The 20,722-nt window shown below is 44.6% G+C and overlaps 2 protein-coding genes and 1 long non-coding RNA gene across 3 annotated transcripts; 2 read left to right on the top strand and 1 right to left on the bottom strand.

Annotated features, from left to right (window-relative positions):
* Positions 1-1,779: 1,779 nt before the first annotated feature.
* LOC115161521 (uncharacterized) lies at positions 1,780-2,985 on the bottom strand. Its single transcript, XR_003869276.1, has 4 exons — positions 2,904-2,985; positions 2,273-2,298; positions 2,135-2,178; positions 1,780-1,974 (listed from the first exon to the last, which is right to left on the bottom strand). It is a non-coding gene; the product is annotated as an uncharacterized LOC115161521 (long non-coding RNA).
* Positions 2,986-3,143: 158 nt separating this feature from the next.
* Positions 3,144-5,208, top strand: LOC115160521 (ankyrin repeat domain-containing protein SOWAHC-like). Its single transcript, XM_029710689.1, has 3 exons — positions 3,144-4,106; positions 4,224-4,610; positions 4,726-5,208. The coding sequence occupies exons 1-3, from the start codon at positions 3,309-3,311 to the stop codon at positions 5,206-5,208; spliced, it is 1,668 nt and encodes a 555-aa protein (XP_029566549.1). The 5' UTR covers positions 3,144-3,308.
* Positions 5,209-8,015: 2,807 nt separating this feature from the next.
* On the top strand, positions 8,016-20,677 carry LOC115161043 (A-kinase anchor protein 17A). The gene is made up of 9 exons (XM_029711724.1): positions 8,016-8,145; positions 8,663-8,771; positions 8,902-9,011; positions 11,143-11,272; positions 11,439-11,642; positions 11,767-11,991; positions 16,232-16,377; positions 18,366-18,606; positions 18,711-20,677. Exons 2-9 carry the CDS (start codon positions 8,682-8,684, stop codon positions 19,701-19,703), a joined length of 2,139 nt encoding a protein of 712 aa, XP_029567584.1. The 5' UTR covers positions 8,016-8,145; positions 8,663-8,681; the 3' UTR covers positions 19,704-20,677.
* The last annotated feature ends 45 nt before the right edge of the window (positions 20,678-20,722 follow it).

Raw genomic sequence — 20,722 nt, 5'->3', positions numbered from 1 at the left:
TGAGAGAATGCTATGAGTGTGCAAAGCTGTCATCAAGGCAAAGGGTGTCTACTTTGAAGAATGTGAAATATAAAATATATTTTGATTTGTTTAACACTTTTTTGGTTACTACATGATTCCATATGTGTTATTTCATAGTGTTGATGTCTTCACTATTATTCTACAATGTAGAAAATAGTAAAAATAAAGAAAATTCCTTAAATGAGTAGCTGTGTCTAAACTTTTGACTGATACTGTATATTGTCCAGATTATTTATATTTCGTGGGTGCCAGAGTTGCCATCCGCTGGTGACCAGCGTTCTACAATGTGATCATGTGATCATTAAACATTGTCTCGTAATGATGACCTCGTGGTTTGGTTTTTCATGTCAAGTGCATTTTTGCAATAAATGCCTTTGTTTTAATACAACCTGTCTCGCCTCGTGCCTGATGACAAACATGCTATCTCACTACTGCCTCCCCTCCTCTCCATCACTTCCCTCTCCTCTTCTTTCCTCCCTCTCTCTGTCCCAGTGGAGGTGGGTGACAGCAAGGCTGTCAGGAATAATCACCTCACACCTATTTGCATTTAGAGTGAAGCTAAGGCCTGGCTGACACACATTGCTATATAGGTGGAGAGGTGTGTGTGTGTGTGACACTGTGTGTATGTGTGTCATCACATGGTAGAGAGGTGTGTGTGTGTTTAGGAAACTGGGCTGTAAGGACACTGATCACCATTCTAGTCAACACTTCTCTGATGCCAACAGCACTTCAGCATGCCAGGTTCTGTGTTGGTGTGTTTCTATTCAGGATACAGTGAAAGTCACCCCGACCCAGATATCCCATCCTCCTCAACACGGTCAACCCAGCCCACTACCCACTCCAACCCACTACCCACACATATGCTTCATCCACTGTTTCCACACACACACACACACACACACACACACACACACACACACACACACACACACACACACACACACACACACACACACACACACACACACACAAACACCCCTGGTCCAGCACAAGATAGGTTTGACCTCGTTCAGTCCCTCACCAAGCCTAAAACCTCTATATACACAGCTCAGCTGCTGCAGATACTGTATTTATGTAGATTCCACAGCATCAACTGGCCACATTCCAGACCTGTGTGTGTGGCAGTGAGCCAGGCAGCACAGCAGGGTGTCAGGAGAAGGTGAGAAGGGCATAGAGCTTCGTGAAGAGAACACTGAAGATCATAGATCATCTCAGTAGGGCAGTAAACACCCTTTAAATAGTCTACAGACCACCAGAAATATAGCTGAAAAGAATAAAGCATACATTCTTGAGAGATTGATAAAAATAACTCGTATTCTTTGTTGTTATTCTGAGTGTTCTATAGGTCGTTGTTAATATATCAATTATATAATGAGAATGAGAAATACTTTTGAAGGAGAAATGTATCATAGTGCATGGCATTTTGTCTCTATAGTTTAAGCAGTTGTTTCGCGCCCTCTAGTGTCAGTACTACACTGCAACCACAAATATTTTCATGAGGACAACGGCCAGGGCCACGTTCCTTTGCCAAACGTTGCAGATAGAAATGCCAACAGAAATGCCAAATTAATACATAGGAAATGATTCCTTGTCGGAGAAGCATGTTTGTTCTAGCTACATTACCTAGTTATATCTGAACATTCCAAAACATTGTATCCTGCTGAATGCGCACCAGGACACAGCAGAGGAAACGTAGAAAAATATCTAATTATGATGATTATTATTATTATTATTAATCAGTATAACAATAACACAATATTTTAGTTGTCCGTGTTTATTATAATTTTAATGGCAAAGCAACATTTTAAAATCCAATTATGAGGTAATCTCCCAGCAGAGCGCCAAGTCCAATGGGTTCATCACCTTACATGTTGATGTTAATGTGATGAATGTCCTCTGTAGGCTATCCGGAGCCAGAATCATTTTGCAGTGCATGGTGATCGAACAGGTTTCCTGTTATATTCATCAGAGGTGTAGGGAGGATGAAGTTTGTGAGTACAAAAAAATATAATTATACAGATGATTAACAAAACGTACACATGACAGTATTCATACCTTGGTTTTTGTGGTCAAAAAAAGTATTCACTTTTGACAACGGTTTTCATACACATACCTTGTCCATAATGTAGAGTCCTTTGGGATCTTCATTGAAGAGTCCTACAAGGTTTTAGAGAAACCATTACAATTAACTGTAGTTGATACATGTGATCTGCATAACATTATGCGGCAAACCAATACCAATTGTACATACATTTGTGTGCCTCCTCGTCAGTATACCTGTAGACATAGACACACACAAATAAGGGAGCAGTTTAGTCATCAATGCAGCAATAGTGTTTAACATATTCTAACTTATACCGTGCATTGTTGAATACTCCTTTCAGATAGACTTGAAGGGCATTCTAAAGCGTGCATTATTTCCCTTTATAAACTGGGTGGTTTGAGCCCTGAATTCTGATTGGCTGAAAGCCATGGTATATCAGACCACCACGGGTATGACAAAATATTTCGTTTTACTGCTCTAATTACGTTGGTAACCAGTTTATAATAGCAATAAGGCTCCTCGGGTGTTTGTGATATATGGCCAATATCTCACGGCTAAGGGCTGTTCTTAGGCACGGCGCATGCAATAATTCGATTTTCATATAGCAAGCAAGCTAGGACTGTTCTTGGAAGAACCTTTTGGGGGCATTTTTCAGTGTCAAGAACCCCAAGGTTCTTCAAGGAACTTTAAGGATCTTAGAAGAACCGTTGTTGAACCCCTCATTTTTTACTCTGCAATTCACATAAATAAAACGCAATTTTAGGCTACATTTCGGGAATGTTTCGCTTTCTTTGTGAACAGCAGCGGTTTGTATGAGTGTAGATAACGTTGCACTTACATAAATGACTGGTAACCCCTTCTTTAAACACAATGGTATCATCCAAATAAAAACCTTCCACTGCTACCATGGTGGCTCTGTCATGGATGGAACCCCTGTTCATTTCAAACAGAACGTTGGATCCAAAATGGCCATACAAGTATGCCAGTTTCACTGATCTCTAATTACGTTGCTAGGGGAGGGGATGATGTTTTGATGCTACTGCGACCCCTGTCTGTCACACACGGTTTGTCTCTTGGAGGAGAGACTCGGAGAGTAGGGATTAGGATGATGGTGATAATGAATATGCTGTTATCGGCGTACTTCAGAGACCTGTCAGTGATGCACGGATGAAACGATGCAACGTGGGAAAGAAACATTTTAAATCGTTATTATTGTGTTGGCTATTTCCACTATTTATTCTAAATGGCGACCGAATGCACAGAACAAGCCGTCCTGGAGTTCCTGACGGAGAGAGGAGGGTTGGTCAGATATATGGACCTGATTGATCATTTTGAATCAGTGTGGAAAGGTGATGCGTCAAAGAAAACACTGTTCAATGAAAGGTTGAACCGTCACGTTGACAGCGTTGCTTTCATAAAACTGGAGGATGGAGTGAAATTCGTGTGTTTGAAGGAAAACAGCACAAGCTCCGTGAAGCACACAGACCCTGGCAACGATGGAGAGTGTAACGGCAACGAGGTGTGTGGTAGGGACCGCCCACTATCTGAATCTGGAGAACGGGGTGGGAGCAGCAATGCCAGCCGAGATGGAAACGGACATTCTAGTGATACATGTGATTCACCTGAAAAAGACTCAAATGCACCCGACGCCCTATCTTGGCTTGATAATGACATGGAATCAAACGGTAATGTTCATCATCCATGCTGCCTAGAGGAAGGTAAAGTTATTGATGTTACCTCAGGTGGAGTCACAGAGGTGAAGCTTAGAGAAGTTAGTGATGATACCTTCTCTGGTGGAGAGGTGAAGCTAAGAGACAGGAGGAGGAGAGAGTCAGCTCCAGCACTGGGGACAGACTCAGGTGTGTTGGCTGGCCAGGTGCAGGTGAGGGGAAGTAGGAGGACCTCCCGGGGCTCCCAGAGGGCTCTGCTGACCAGCGCTCTGTCAGAGGACGGTGGGTGGGAGGGACTGGATGGAGACTGGAACACCCCCAAGAGCAGCCGCAGGAACTTCATAGAGCTGATGATGAGCAGCTCCCCACAGGTAGACGACTCACACTTTCATTTTATTCTATCACTGGTTCTGGTCTAAGGTTGTTTAGGCTGCCTTTTCTGAGATGTAGCCTACTAATTGTTCCTTTCTGTCTTTGCCTGTCTCCAGGTACGTCGGTCTCTGATCAACCGTGGCTCTCGTCTCAGAGACTCTGTCAGGAGCGACGGTGACTCCACCTCTCTGCTGTCGTCTGCAGACGGGGACTGTGTCTCAGTTGCCCTGGACCCCCTGGAGCACGAGTGGATGCTGTGTGCCTCGGACGGTCAGTGGGACAGTCTGTATCCGCTGCTGATCCTGGACCCCAGCCTGCTGACCAAGAGGGACTTTGTGACGGGCTTCTCCTGCCTCCACTGGGCTGCCAAGCAGGGCAACGAGGAGCTGTTGACACAGCTACTGGAGCATGCCAAGCAGAACAATGTCCCTGTGGATGTTAATGTACGCTCTAGTGCTGGGTACACTCCCCTTCACCTGGCCGCTATGCATGGACACACACAGGTAGGTGCTGTCCTCCTGCCCAGCCCTCCACTCTGCCCTGCTGTCCACTGATATTGTTTTCTGTGGCGTGCTTGTTAGGTGGTTTAAATCAAGTTTTCTGTGCTGTGATTGTCAGGTGGTGCATGTGCTGGTAGACCAGTGGTCTGTAGACCCAGAGGCCAGAGACTACAGTGGGAGGAGAGCTGGCCAGTACCTTCCCCATGGAGTCTCCTCTACTGCAGCCCTGGAGCCAGGGGGTGGGACCAGCCCTGTAGGAGGAGGAGAATCAGACACGGAGAACGCAGACAGCGGGGCACAAGGGGGGCGGTGGAGATTACCCAGAGTTCTCCAGTCCAACCTGAACCCACTGAGGCTGCTGAATGGATCAGGGGAGGGGGGGGAGGGGGCGGGAGGGGGGGCAGGAAGGAGCAAGGCTGTTCAGAGGAAGTCGTCTCTAAGTCGGATCAACGCACGGCTCCACCGAGGACGCCATAAGACCCAGATCATCCACAGCACCTCCTTCAGAGGGACGGGGGAGGGAGTGGAGGAGGGAGAAAGGGGGGAGACCAGCCCAACCAGCCCCCTCAAAGGCAGACCAATTTCCAATCTGTTTGGATAAGTCACTGCAGTGTTAGAATCGCACGTACAGTAACAGATCAAAGGCGTCCCTTATAACCAGCCTACTGATTATGATACTATTATGACATGGGATCTAGTACTAAGGGCCAAGTTTCCACCCAACACATATTACATTTAGTCCTGGACTAAAAAAGATGAGCAGGAGCATGCCTTTCCATCCAGGTGTAGGCTTAACCTGGGTCTGGGAACTGTAGGCCTACTTTAAACTTTAGATTTGGCACCGTTTACTAGTCACTGGGAAATTAATCCCAGAACTAAAATATTGCGTAATTTGGTCAGATGCTCGTACCATTTATGTTTATGTAATCTGTCCACGAGAGATTACAGGGAAATAGATCTGGGATCATTTTGCTGTAAGAAAAATGTTCACTGAATAGATCTGAATCCTGTGGGGATGTAAGGTGCTGCTTACAGTAATTACCTCTACATAATTCTTTAATATATTTAACAGAATTATTTAACTTCTAAAATTATTATAAAGACAAGTCAAAATAACCACTGAACACCTTCAACACGAGTCTCGATGTAACTGCACTTGTCACTTTGAAGGTTTAACCAGAATGAAATAGGTGAGTCTATGACCTATGGGTTGTGTAGAGGTTTTACCTGCAGTAAAGTTAGAAAGACTCTGCACATTTTAAGTTACATTCGCTAGACTGTGAATGGTCTATTCCTGAAATGGTCAGGAATAGAAAAAGAAAGGGTCAGAACTCCTAGAATTGAGATGGGGGAAAAAGGAGTCCCCATATAGGCAGAAATGTAGCCAATGAGTAGGACATGCTGTACATCTATGGCCCATTCCACAGACCCTGCTCTACAAACAGTCATTCATTCAATCACGTTTTTTACCTGTTCATGAATTTACCATAGAATAAATACATGTTTTCATTCTGTGGAACAAATGTCCCTGAATATTTTTACCTATATTTTCTCACAATAAATGACTGTTAACATTTCAAATGTTTTTGGACATACCCTTAAATTCTCCAGCATGATCATCATAGTGTTGGGCTGAAGTTCCTCACTCATATGTTGCAGTTTAGATGTTGTCATTGTCCTTGTATACTATAGATAAATACTGAATATTGTACAGACCAGCCTGTTGCTAGACTCTAGCAGTCTGACTGCTGGGCACCTGATGTCACTTTTCCTAATGTTGGATGAATGCAAAGATGCTGTTTTCTTGGTCTCTCTGTCTGTCTGATATTGTCTGATTCCACTCCAGTTTTGAGCCATTGTATATGTATTATACACTTGAATGTTTCTCCTCTCTTCCCAGATTCCTTTCATAGTGCCCCGTCTTTTCACTTTGAATCTTATTGGGGAAATAAAGCAATAACTGTTTTCATACATCTGACGCCTGTGTGTTTTTGTAGCCAAAGCAGAAATATACAATTACTTTACACAGAGGTATTGCTATAGATATTGAATGTCTATATGAGACTAACGCTGAAACGTAATGGTGTGGTGTGGTTGAATTATTGATGCTCTTTGATTGGCTATAGACAGTTGAGGTTAATCTGGAATTCATTACTCTGCAGGTGTACAGGCTGTTTGATGGAACTGCTATGCACCTGTTACTGTTCACAGTCAACTCCCAGTCAGCACCTGTTGTGTTCATGATGTGTCTCTGCTCTCCTCTTTCCTCTCCTCCCTCATCTCTCTTATCCTCCCTCATTTCTCCTCTCATCCCCAATCAGTGCTTGACTTGGACTGAAATAGGTTACGGTACTCATTTTGGGTGTTGGTACTGTTTATATTTAGGTGTAAGAGCTCCGCAATACTTTTGAGCTAATATTCTATAAGAGGAACAGGAGCTCAAGCAGGAGAACATTTGAGGTGCCCAAGTCAAGCAACTGTCCCTAATCTGTACTGAAGGGAGTTTAGTACTGAGTTGCCCCAGCAAAGAAGTTTACCAATTTCTCTTCTTGTTCAAAAAATGACTGAAGTTCAGTTTATCTGTGATGATGACAGAGCAGGGTGCACAGCAGAGCAGAACAGGGTGAGTGCTGCCAGGGCCTCATGGCTGCCTGCCTGACCTACATACACACTGAGGGGAATAATGCCTATTATGTAAATTCCTCCACATCTTTTCAGGGAAACTATGCCAACTTTACTGCCCGGGGCTCTAGCTCTCTATAGCACCGCTGAATCAATGAGAGGGATGAGAGAGGAAAGAGAGAGCGGGGTGCTGCTCACTGTACTTCACTCTTTTGGGGTGCTCACTCTACTCCCCCTACTCTCATGCCTACTCCAGCCGTAGGTTTCCATTTGCAGAAATCTTAGAAAGACGAAAGGAAAAGTGTATTTGCCAATATTATATTTTGTCAAAATGTATTCATGACGTTTGCTGATCTCTAGTGGATACTTTTGATACCATTTTTTGCTGTTGACAATTTGCAATTTATCCGTACACGATTTTGTATTTTTAAAAAGATGAAGAAATGTGTATTTGCCAATATTATATTTTGTCAAAATGTATTCATGACGTTTGCTGCTCTCTAGTGGATACTTTTGATACCATTTTTTGTTCTTGACAATTTGCAATTTATCCGTATACGATTTTGTATTTTTAAAAAGATGAAGAAATGTCATAAGTTGAAACTAAAAACCAAAGATAGCTAGCCCACTAGCTGCTAACGTTACGACGTTATTTGTTAATTTCGTTAGTAAATAATTACGGTATGAGCAAATGCGCTTCAGGGATCGTCGCAAGGTGGCGATAAATGTTTAATTCTACAGTAAAACGCTTTCGTGTGTCTATGGTAAGTTCAAAGTTCACCCAACTCGGAAGTTTCCGCCAGTAGCTACATTTGTTGTGGAGAAAAGTGCAGTTAACTGACGTGTTGTGGAGATATTCTAGTTTTAACACATGCAAACAACATAAAGTACATATATTTAGCTGCTGGTGAAACAGGTTGGTGTTTATACGTACTAACTGTAAATTATTACATTGTTTGTTTTGAGGATAAAAGTGCTGCGGCCGCATTGGTTACCGTTAGCCAGCTAACGTTACTGTAACTGCTGTGCTAGCTATCTGAAACCACTCAGTCGTAACGTTAGCAGCTAGTCGGCTAGCTACCTTTGGTTTTTAGTTTCAGTGCTAACTAGCTACATATCGGATATTTAGCTAGTTTGCTAGCAAATGTGTCACAGTGATGTCTGCTTTCTAGTGACTCGATAAAACATACCAAGATCATGGCTAATGTTTAAAAGGAAATACTATTAGCTAACGTTACAGTAGCTAGCAAGATAAATATATTCATTGGCAGTTTCTGTATGAATTATAGTTAACGTTAGTTGGCTGGCCAGCCAGATATCCAGTGATGGTAGGCAATTCGTGTATGAAAGACACAGCACATCTACACATTTTCCACACTGATCCCATTGACTAGCTCCCCTCTATCACCCCCATCTTTCTCTTCATCCCCCAGGTTTCTGTAGTCAGGTGTCATGATGACCACCATCGTCCATGACACCACTGAGGCGGTGTGTCTGTGTCAGGAGTACAACCTGTTCCTGAAACCCATTGCCAAGATGACTGTGAGTGATTCACATGCACACTGTCACATACACTTGGACCGGAAGTAGTTAAATGAGCATCTCCAACTTAATGTTTTTGACTTCCAGGTGAGCATGTATTGTGATATGTATTGTATGATTTCTCTTTCAGGTGAGTGTGGCACTGCCCCAGCTGAAGCTGCCTGGGAAGAGCATCTCTAACTGGGAGGTGATGGAGAGGTTGAAGGCAATGGTAGCTCCTGAACAGTTCTCTGCCCTCAGGTAGGCATGGGCCCTATGGGCAATTCCATGGTAACAGTCATGCTGACACTCTGCTTTTTCACTTTAAAATGTATGTCAAACATAAACCAATGATTGCAAAACAAACCATACAACTCCATGCACAAGGATGACTTTTAACAATTTCCAATGAACATTTTACAAAAACACATTTACTTGAAGAACAGTTCAGATGCAAAGTTTGGTAACAGAATGACTTTGTGCCATCATTCTGTTACCAAACAGTTCTTCAAATAAACTGTTAAAAGTATTAATTGTGCATGCATTTGAATGGTTTGTTTAACTTTCCAACCATTGGTTTTTATTTGACATACAGTACCAGTCAAAAGTTTGGACAAATCTACTCATAGAATAATAGTGAAGACATCAAAACTATGAAATAACTCATGGAATCATGTAGTAACCAAAAAAGTGTTAAAGAAATCAAATATAGTTTATATTTGAGATTCTTCAATGTAGCCACCCTTTGCCTTTGACAGCTTTGCACACTCATGGCATTCTCTCAACCAGCTTCACCTGGAATGTTTTCCAATAATCTTGAAGGAGTTCCCACATATGCTGAGCACTTGTTGGCTGCTTTTCCTTCGCTCTACGGTCCAACTCATCCCAAATCATCTCAATTGGGTTGAGGTCGGGTGACTGTGGAGGCCAGGTCATCTGATGCAGTACTCCATCACTCTCCTTCTTTGTCAAATAGCCATTACACAGCCTGGAGGTGTGTTGGGCCATTGTCCTGTTGAAAAATAAATTATAGTCCCACTAAGTGCAAACCAGATGGGATGGTGTATCGCTGCAGAATGCTGTGGTAGTCATGCTGGTTAAGTGTGCATTGAATTATAAATAAATCACAGGCAGTCACCAGCAAAGCACCATCACACCTCATCTTCCATGCTTCACAGTGGGAAACACATGCGGAGATCATCTGTTCACTTACTCTGCGTCTCAAAGACATGGCAGGTTGGAATCAAAAATCTCAAATTTGGACTCCTCAGGCCAAAAAACAGATGTCCACCGGTCTAATGTCCATTGCTCGTGTTTCTTGGCCCAAGCAAGTCTCTTCTTATTGGTGTCCTTTAATAGTGGTTTCTTTGCAGCAATTTAACCATGAAGGCCTGATTCACGCAGTCTCTGAACAGTTGATGTTGAGATGTGTCTGTTACTTGAACTCTGAAGCATTTATTTGGGCTGCAATTTCTGAGACTGGCAACTCTAATGAACTTATCCTCTGCAGCAAAGGTAACTCTGGGTCTTCCTTTCCTGTGGCGGTTCTCATGAGAGCCAGTTTCATCATAGCGCTTGATGGTTTTTGCGACTGCACTTGAAAAAACGTTCAAAGTAGTTGACATTTTCCGCATTGACTGACCTTAATGTCTCAAAGTAATGATGGACTTTTGTTTCTCTTTGCTTATTTGAGCTGTTCTTGCTGTAATATGGAATTGGTCTCTTATGAAATAGGTCTGTCTTCTGTATAGGGCTGTCTACCTTGTCACAACACAACTGATTGGCTCAAACTCATTAAGAAGGAAAGAAAATCCACAAATTTACTTTTAACCAGACCCATCTGTTAATTTAATTGCATTCCAGGTGACTACCTCATGAAGCTGGTTGAGAGAATGCCAAGAGTGTGCAAAGCTGTCATCAAGGCAAAGGGTGGCTACTTTGAAGAAGCTCAAATATAAAATATGTTTTGATTTGTTTAACACTTTTTGGTTACTACATGATTCCATATGTGTTATTTCATAGTTTTGATATCTTCACTATTATTCTACAATGTAGAAAATAGTAAAAATAAAGAAAAACCCTTGAATGAGTAGGTGTGTCCAAACCTTTGACTGGTACTGTACATTTTAAAGTGAAACATTTGAGTCTCTGCATAACCCTGTCTCCATGGAATTGCCCCTATCTATAGGAACATATTCATACTGTTAGTCATAGGTCACATGTTTTCTGTGTGTGTTGTTATAGCTATAACCAAGCTAATAACTCTACAATAACCTACATTAAACCATGACAATACTGATAATACGGCCAATGGGTTGCCTGGTATCAATATTTTCTGGTACTGATATATGTATTGTATGGAGCGGTAAACATCCCACCTCTGTCTCTGCAGGATCTCTAAGAGCACAATGGACTTCATCCGTTTTGAGGGCGAAGTGGAGAACAGAGGGGTGGTGAAGATCCTGCTGGCCAAACTGGACGGGAAGAGCATCAAACTCAGCGGCTTCACTGACATACTCAAGGTAGCGGAGATAATGTTGTGTAGGCTTGAAAATGTACAGGGGAAATGTAGAGTGTAACAGTCTGTATTTTTGGTCATGGACAGCCTTCCCCAGGTTCTTGCAAAACAGAGCTCTCTTTCTCCCAATCAATTGATAATAATGAATAATTTCTCTGTGGGATGTCTAGGTGCGTGCGGTAGAGAATAAGATGGACTTCCCGACACGTTATGATTGGGACTCGTTCTTCCGTGACGCCAAGGACATGAACGATACTGTTCCAGGGGAGAGGCCAGACACCATCCACCTGGAGGGCCTGCCCTGTCGCTGGTTTATCCTGCCTGACGGACCCCCCGACCGGCCCTCCGAGACCGCCTTGCAGGCTGTCTTCCAGGTACGGAGGGACGCACCATATACCTAGCAATCACTCAATCCATCATTGATCAGTCAATCACCCTAACACACACATCCCCACTAACCCTAACGTACACACCCCCTAACCGTACATCTCCTCCCAGGGTTTTGGTCCGGTGCGTCACGTGGACATCCCCATGCTGGACCCGTACAGAGAGGAGACTCTTGATAAGAACTTCAACACCTTCACCTTCGGCGGCCATCTTAACTTTGAGGCATACGTCCAGTACCAGGAGTACGATGGCTTCGCCAAGGCCATGGACACACTGAGAGGCATGAAGCTCATGTACAAAGGAGAGGACGGCAAGGCTGTGGCCTGCAACATCAAGGTACTGAACTACACACACTATCCATGCTACAGATATCTTCATGCATGTTAACATCAGAAGTCTCCTCCCTAAGTTTGTTTTATTCACTGCTTTAGCACACTCCGCCAACCCTGATGTCCTAGCCGTGTCTGAATTCTGGCTTAGGAAGGCCACCAAAAATTCAGAAATTTCCATCCCCAACATTTTCCGACAAGATGGAACTGCCAAAGGGGGCGGAGTTAGCCTGCAGAGTTTTGTCATACTATCCAGGTCTGTGCCCAAACAATTCGAGCTTCTACTTTAAAAAATCCACCTTTCCAGAAATAAGTCTCTCAACGTTGCCGCTTGCTATAGACCCCCCTCAGCCCCCAGCTGTGCACTGGACACCATATGTGAATTGATTGCCCCCCATCTATCATCAGAGTTCATACTGTTAGGTGACCTAAACTGGGATATGCTTAACACCCCGGCCGTCCTACAATCTAAGCTAGATGCCCTCAATCTCACACAAATTATCAAGGAACCTACCAGGTACAACCCTAAATCCGTAACGCGGGCACCCTCATCCTGACCAACTTGCCCTCTAACTACACCTCTGCTGTCTTCAACCAGGATCTCAGCGATCACTGCCTCATTGCCTGCGTCTGTAATGGGTCCGCGGTCAAACGACCACCCCTCATCACGGTCAAACACTCCCTAAAACACTTCAGCGAGCAGGCCTTTCTAATCAACCTGGCCCGGGTATCCTGGAAGGATATTGACCTCATCCCGTCAGTACAGGATGCCTGATTGCTCTTTAAAAGTGCTTTCCTCACCTTAAATAAGCATGCCCCATTCAAAAAATGTAGAACTAAGACCAGATATAGCCCATGGTTCACCCCATCCTGTGGCGTACCGCATTAGCATCGAATAGCCCCTGCGGTATGCAACTTTTCAGGAAAGTCAGTAACCAAGATACACAGTCAGTTAGGAAAGCTAAGGCTAACTTTTTCAAACAGAAATGTGCATCCTGTAGCACTAATTCAAAAAGTTTTGGGACACTGAAGTCCATGGAGAATAAGAGCACCTCCTCCCAGCTGCCCACTTCACTGAGGCTAGGAAACACCGTCACCACCGATAAATCGGCGATAATCAATAATTTCATTAAGCATTTTTCTACGGCTGGCCATGCTTTCCACCTTGCTACCCCTACCCTGGCCAACAGCTCAGGACCCCCCGCAGAAACTTGCCCAAGTCCCTCCTGCTTCTCCTTCATCCAAATCCAGACAGCTGATGTTCTGAAAGAGCAGCAAAATCTGGATCCCTACAAATCAGCTGGGCTAGACAATCTGGACTCTCTCTTTCTAAAATTATCTTCCGAAATGATCTGCAACCCCTATTACTACGCTGTTCAAACTCTCTTTCGTATCGTCTGAGATCCCCAAAGATTGGAAAGCTGCTGCGGTCATCCCCCTCTTCAACGGGGGAGACACTCTAGACCCAAGCTGTTATAAACCTATATCCATCCTGCCCTGCCTTTCTAAAATCTTCGAAAGCCAAGTTAACAAACAGATCACCGACCATTTCGAATCCCACCGTACCTTCTTCACTATGCAATCTGGTTTCCGAGCTGGTCATGGGTGCACCTCAGCCACGCTCAAGGTCCTAAACGATATCATAACTGCCATCGATAAAAGACAGTACTGTGCAGCCGTCTTCATCGACCTGTCCAAGACTTTCGACTCTCACTGCATTCTTATCGGCAGACTCAATAGCCTTGGTTTCTCAAATGACTGCCTCGCCTGGTTCACCAACTATTTCTCAGATAGAGTTCAGTGTGTCAAATCGGAGGGCCTGTTGTCCGGAACTCTGGCAGTCTCTGGGGGTGCCACAGGGTTCAATTCTTGGGCCGACTCTTTTCTCTGTATATATCAATGATGTTGCTTTTGCTGCTGGTGATTCTCTGATCCACCTCTACGCAGACGACACCATTCTGTATACATCTGGCCCTTCTTTGGACACTATGCTAACAAACCTCCAAACGAGCTTCAATGCCATACAACACTCCTTCCGTGGCCCCCAACTGATTTTAAATGCTAGTAAAACTAAATGCATGCTCTTCAACCGATCGCTGCCCACACCCGCCCGCCCGACTGACTAGCATCACTACTCTGGACGGTTCTTAGAATATGTGGACAACTACAAATACCTAGGTGTTTGGTTAGACAGTAAACTCTCCTTCCAGACTCACATTAAGCATCTCCAATCCAAAATTAAATCTAGAATCGGCTTCCTATTTCGCAACAAAGCCTCCTTCACTCATGCTGCCAAACATACCCTCGTAAAACTGACTATCATACCGATCCTTGACTTCGGCGATGACATTTACAAAATAGCCTCCAACACTCTACTCAGCAAATTGGATGTAGTCTATCACAGTGCCATCCGTTTTGTCACCAAAGCCCCATGTACTACCCACCACTGCGACCTGTATGCTTTTGTTGGCTGGCCCTCGCTACATATTTGTCGTCAAACCCACTGGCTCCAGGTCATCTATAAGTCTTTGCTAGGTAAAGCCCCACCTTATCTCAGCTCACTGGTCACCATAGCAGCACCCACCCATACCATGCGCTCCAGCAGGTATATTTTACTGGTCATCCCCAAAGCCAACACCTGCTTTGGCCGCCTTTCCTTCCAGTTCTCTGCTGCCAATGACTGGAACAAATTGTAAAAATCACTGAAGCTGGAGACTTATATCTCCCTCTCTAACTTTAAGCATCAGCTGTCAGAGCAGCTTATCGATCACTGTACCTGTACACAGCCCATCTGTAAATAGCACACCCAACTACCTCATCCCCATATTGTTATTAAAAAAAAAATGTTTTGCTCTTTTGCACCCCAGTATCTCTACTCTCACATCATCATCTGCACATCTGTCACTCTGTTAATGCAAAATTGTAATTATTTTGCCTCTATGGCCTATTTATTGCCTTACCTTCCTAATCTTACTACATTTGCACACACTACATACATTTTTCTATTGTGTTATTGACTGTACATTTGTTTTCCCATGTGTAACTCTGTGTTGTTTTTGTCACACTGCTTTGCTTAATCTTGGCCAGGTCGCAGTTGTAAATGAGAACTTGTTCTCAACTGGCCTACCTGGTTAAATAAAGGTGAAATAAAAATAAATAAACAGGCACACACGTACACTGAGTGTTCAAAACATTAAGAACACCTTCCTAATATTGAATTGCACCCCCCCCCCCCCCTTTCCCTCAGAACAGCCTCAATTCTTCAGGGCATGGACTACAAGGTGTCAAAAGCGTTCCATAGGGATGCTGGCCCATGTTGACTCCAATACTTCTCACAGTTGGCAAGTTGGGTGGTGGACCATTCTTGATACACACGAGAAACTGTTGAGCGTGAAAAACCCAGCAGATTTGTAGTTTTCGACACAAACAGGTGTGCTTGGCACCTACTACCTTACCTCGTTCAAAGGCACTTAACTATTTTGTCTTGCGTATTCACCCTCTGAATGGCACACATCCACAATCCACGTCTCAATTGCCTCAAGGCTTAAAAATCATTCTTTAACCTGTCTCCTCCCCTTCATCTACACTGATTTGAAGTGGATTTAACAGGTGACATCAATAGGGGCTCATAGCTTTCACCTGGTCAGTCTGTCATGTAAGAGCAGGTGTTCTTAATGTTTTGTACACTCAGTGTATATAACCACACTAAGAGGGATGAAACATCAATAGAAGAGAGAGGCGGTAAGGCTGGGTTAGATCTGGGTTAGGGAAGAGGGGATTGTCCTGTTGTGTGTTAGTTAATGAGAAGGGAGGGTTAGAGTCAGTACAGAAAGGCTTGTGTAGGGCAACAGGTTTAAGGCCTTTTAGTGAAATGAAAGTCAGGGCTGTATTATAATTCCAAGGATCACTGGGCTAAACCAGGGACCTGGTCCCTAATCCAAAACTAAGCCGTGCTGCCTTAATGAAGAGGGAGAAGAGGATGGAGAGAAAGAGGGTGGGGCAGAGGGAGAAATGAGGAGAGAGATCTGAGTGTCTAATCCACAGGGGTCAAAGCCTCTCAACCCAAATTAAGAGAATGAGGGGCGGGATGAGGAGGAGATGGGGGGGGGGGGGGGGGGGGGGGGGCAGGAGAGTAGCATGTCTGTCTGTCTTTTTGTCAGGTGACCTGAATGTCACTAGTGCACCCTGTAGTCCTACCCCAACTCTAATCAGGTGGCTCACTGTATTTTTTTCTATCTGCCTGTCAGGTGACCTTTGACACCAGTAAGCACCTGAGTGACGTGGCTCTGAAGAGACGCCAGCAGGAACGACTGAGAATACAGGAGCTGGAGAGACAGAGGGAGGAGCAGAAACGCAGAGAGAAGGAGGAGGAGGAACGCAAGGAGGAGGAGAGGTATAGTGAGAGAAGAGGATGAAGAATTCATGTGCTTGGTCTGAAAACATTGACCCCTGTCTATCTAATCCTTTCTTCTTTACTGGCCCTACCGTTTTCCTAGTCCTTGCTTCATAAGTGTCTCTACCGTGATCTTAGTCATGGTGATGGCTCTTAGGCCGGGGATTCAGTCCGAACCGCGCAATAGCACAAGTCAATATACAGCCGACAAAGCCTCTTTCAAAGGCATTAGCCCGACGTTTGCAGGGATTACTTTCATGGGAAACACTGTGTCAGCTCAACCATAAATTACCTTTAAAAGTAAATGACCTTGTCTTCAAGTGTGCAGAAGGGAGCTTCCACCATATTGTGGTCACCCATCCAGTCCTTCAGATCTGCGAACAGAAGGTGGTAGGAACCAGTGGCGGTCGGTGCTGTTTAAGATGAGGGAGGACGGTTCTTTTTTTTTTGGAGCATGGCCTTATTTCTATTTCAGCATATTGGATGACTGTCATTCATATTCCATTCACCCAGCTCAATGTAACATTGATAGGTTTAGGCTACTACATGATACTCTACATGATACTCATGAGGTTGCTACAACCCAGCCTGTGAATTAAAGTTTACAATGTAGGTCGATAGAAATTTAACTAATCAAGGTAAGACATTGACACATTCAATACTGCCTTGCACAATCTTGCCTGCATCTTGCTGATCTAGGGTGTAATCATTGGTCCAACAGTTGCAAATTAGTTTCTCTTGGACATATTCGGGTATGTTTATCCCCGTTTCGTTCCATTTGCTTCAGTTTAAGAAAGTCTTTCAACAGAATCGGCAGAATGAATACACCCCTGATCACACGCAAACACAGTTCACTTTCATAGCAGCCACACACAAACAGCATGATCCTTTCGATCATTGGATAATTCGCATCTACACGCTCTCCTCCTCACCTTTTCCTTTCACTTGTGGACTTCTGTACACAACACATCAGCTGTCTGTGATCAGGCAAGAGAACCTTTCCAAGCCAAATCATAACTGTTAACCACTACACACAGCCTACATTATTCTCACCATATTAGCTAACGTGACGTTAACATAGTTACTAGAACTAACGTGTTAGTAAACCCGTTACAATCATGCAGTACGGTGTACAGTTAGCAAGCAGTTTAGCAGTTACACCGGCAGGCCCTGGTGGCAATAAATTATTAAAACCAAAAGCTTACCTTGACTTGGAAGAGTTCCAGTGTTGGATAGCCAGAGCTAGCTAGGTAACACAGCATCCCTCTCTGTTTGAGCTGGGTGTTTGAATAGGCTAAATTAGCTAGCTGCATTTGCTAGCTAAGTGAAAGTGGGGGAAAAAATATGAAATATAGCTAGCTCTCTCTCTTTTTTGCTTCTTCATTTTTTAAGATTAAAATGTTTTTCAAAACTGTTCAACTATTGTCTTTCAGTAAACTATTCACCGCATTGTTTGCACTGCAGTGCTAGCTAGCTGTAGCTTATGCTTTCAGTACTAGATTCATTCTTTGATTGGGTGGACAACATGCTGCAAGAGCTCTGATATGTTGGATGACGTCCTCCGGAAGTTGTCATAATTACTGTGTAAGTCTATGGAAGGGGGTGAGATCCACGAGCCTCCTAAGTTTTGTATTGAAGTCATTGTACCCAGAGGAGTACAGAAACTAGCTGTCCTTCCAGCTACCCCATGGTGCTACCCTACATAGTGCTGTTGAGGCTACTGTAGACCTTCATTGCAAAACATTGTGTTTTAATCAATTATTTGCTGCCGTGAATATATTTAGTATAGGTTTATCCAAAAAGGATAACTTTTTAAGTGTTTCACTATTTTTATTTTTATGAAATTCACTGAGGAGAGTTGGTCCTCCCCTTCCTCCTCTGAGGAGCCTCCACTGGTAGGAACTAGGCTACTGGGGCCTGTATTGGTTGACAGTAGCAGAACTATGTATTAGACTAGATGATGTACCATGCTTCTGCTGTGGTGGTAGGAAACAGAAAGAGGCGGAGGAGGAGGAAAAGGTGCAGAGGAAAGCGGAGAGGATACGGAAACGGGAGCAGAAGCTGAGAGAGAGGGAGGAGAAGAGGAACATAAAGAAGGTGAAGAGGAGGCAGGAGGTGGAGCAGAAGAAGTTGCAGTTAAAGATCGCGACGGAGGAGAGAAGGCTGTTGTTGGCTCAGAGGAACCTGGAGTCTATACGCCTTATCGCTGAACTACTGGGCAGGGCCAAGGTACACACACAACCACACACACTTGATACATGGCGCCATTGAACATTCAATACGGAAACATGCTGATAGGAACCACTTAATAATTTCTCTCTCCCTTCCCTCAGGCTCTGAAACAGCAGCAGCAGGAGAAGGAGAGAGCAGAAAGAGAGGAGCAAGAGAAGGAGGAGTTAGCCAGGCAAAAGGAGAAGTTAGCCCGGCAGAAGCAGCTCGAGGCCTGCAGGCGGGAGCAGGAGGCGGAGCTGAGACGTGTGGAGTTAGAGAAGGGGCGTGCCTTGGATCTGCAGCGCAGAGAGAGAGAGCTGAGGGAGAGACTGGTTGGTAACCTGCTGAAGAAGGCTGCAGGAGAGGGAGAGAACCAGACCTCCACCACCCAGCCCTCCGCCCTGACCATGCCCAGGGGAGACAGCTCCGACCTGCGGAAGACGGCCAGGGCCCTGGGGGTGAACGGGGTTAGACCAAGGGGAGAGGAGAGCCCCAGAGCTACCGTACGATCACACGTCACTGAGAAACAGATAGGAAGGAGGGAGGAGAGGCGAGGAGAATGGGAGGAGAGGCGAGGGGGCAGAGATGACAGGGAAGAAGGTATGGAGGAGAGAAGAGGTTATGGGTTGAGAAGCAGAGAGATGAGGGAGAGGAGTCGGTCCCACAGCCGGGGCAGGAGGTGGTACAGCCGGAGACGCAGCGGTAGCAGGAGAAGAAGAAGCTCTAGTAGAAAGAGGAGTGATAGTCAGAGGAGGAGGAGAAGTGATAGCAGATGGAGGAGAAGTGGTAGTTCTAAGAGGAGAAGCTATAGCAGGAGGAGGAGTGGTAGTTGTATCCACAGGAGACGCAGTCACCATGGACGGGGCCGCAGCAGCAGGAGCACCAGCCGTGATTGGAGCAGAAGCTCTAGTGGGAGGAGCCACAGCAGAGGGAGGACACATAGACATAGTCGACATAGAGACAGCAGGCGCAGATCTAGTAGCAGCAGCTCTAGGAGTAGAGAGAGGAGCAGCGAGAAAGACAGCAGCAGGGAGAAGGAGAGGAGTGGCGACAGGAGCAGCGATAGAGACAGGGACTCCAGGAAGCATAGTAGTAGTTATTCCAGACGACACTAAACTGTCAATACAGCCAGAGGAGACAGAAGAGGACCCTATGCCTGGGCCTAGTTTTAGTAATGCACGGTCAGGGGATCTGGTTCTGTATGCTGCTATCTGCTGCCCACTGTCTCTGGACCATATCAGCTTCTTACAGTCTCCACACACACCTCTCTTTCTCTCCCTCCCTCCACCAATGCTCTTCGATCATCTGTAGGTTACAGAATGCTGCACTGCTATTATGTTTTGTTTGACACATGTAGTGTAGATGCTGTATGTACTGTAGTTTGATCACTTGGTTAGTATGTGTCTCCTTTGAGGAAAGATAGAAAAAATACTTTAAACTTTTTAGGGTCACAGTGAATGGCCTGTTTTGTGTTTCAGAAGAACAGTGTTACTGGGTTTCTGGGAACTTCAGCAGGGATCTGTAGTCCTATGGCCAGACACCGCACAGTCTAGTGCAGTAGATAGACAGCTGTAGTCTAAGTCAAGTGTTTCCCTCCAGGAAAAATGGAACGAAGCCAAAGACAGACTAAAAAATGTCCAACAGCTGAACCAGACACACGTTTCCAAGTTCCACGTGTAACCACCAGACTAGACAGTAGTTTCAGTTCTAAGTTGATGTCACTAGAACATAAAGTGGTTCTGTGACATTTAAAGATGTCTGCAGTGTTCTGGTGAGAGAGAATCTTAGGTGACTCTGTTTTAAAGCACCCACCCCAGACTGAAGGCTAGTGTCACCATGTTCATTTTTTGTACGGTGTCCCTGCTAGTTCAAGCCAGAAGCCTGCCTGTCTGTGTACATTTCATTTGCCTTATTGATGAGTGTGTGAACAGAGCAGAGTGAGTGGGTAACGTTGTATATAGGTTGTATAAAGGTTCAGGGTGTCGTCAATCTGCTGTATATGCTCATGTTTTTCTGTTCTGATGGGTGGCTGCATGTCCTCAACACACTCATTTTATTTGTTCAAATAAAGAAACCACTGAAAAAATGTGATTGAATGGATGGATAACTTAATGCCTACTAGATCATTCCTTCT

Source organism: Salmo trutta, chromosome 24 (assembly GCF_901001165.1).
Source record: "Salmo trutta chromosome 24, fSalTru1.1, whole genome shotgun sequence".
NCBI lineage: Eukaryota > Metazoa > Chordata > Actinopteri > Salmoniformes > Salmonidae > Salmo > Salmo trutta.
The sequence above is the reverse complement of the archived record's forward strand: the minus strand, read 5'-3'. Positions and strand labels throughout refer to the sequence as shown.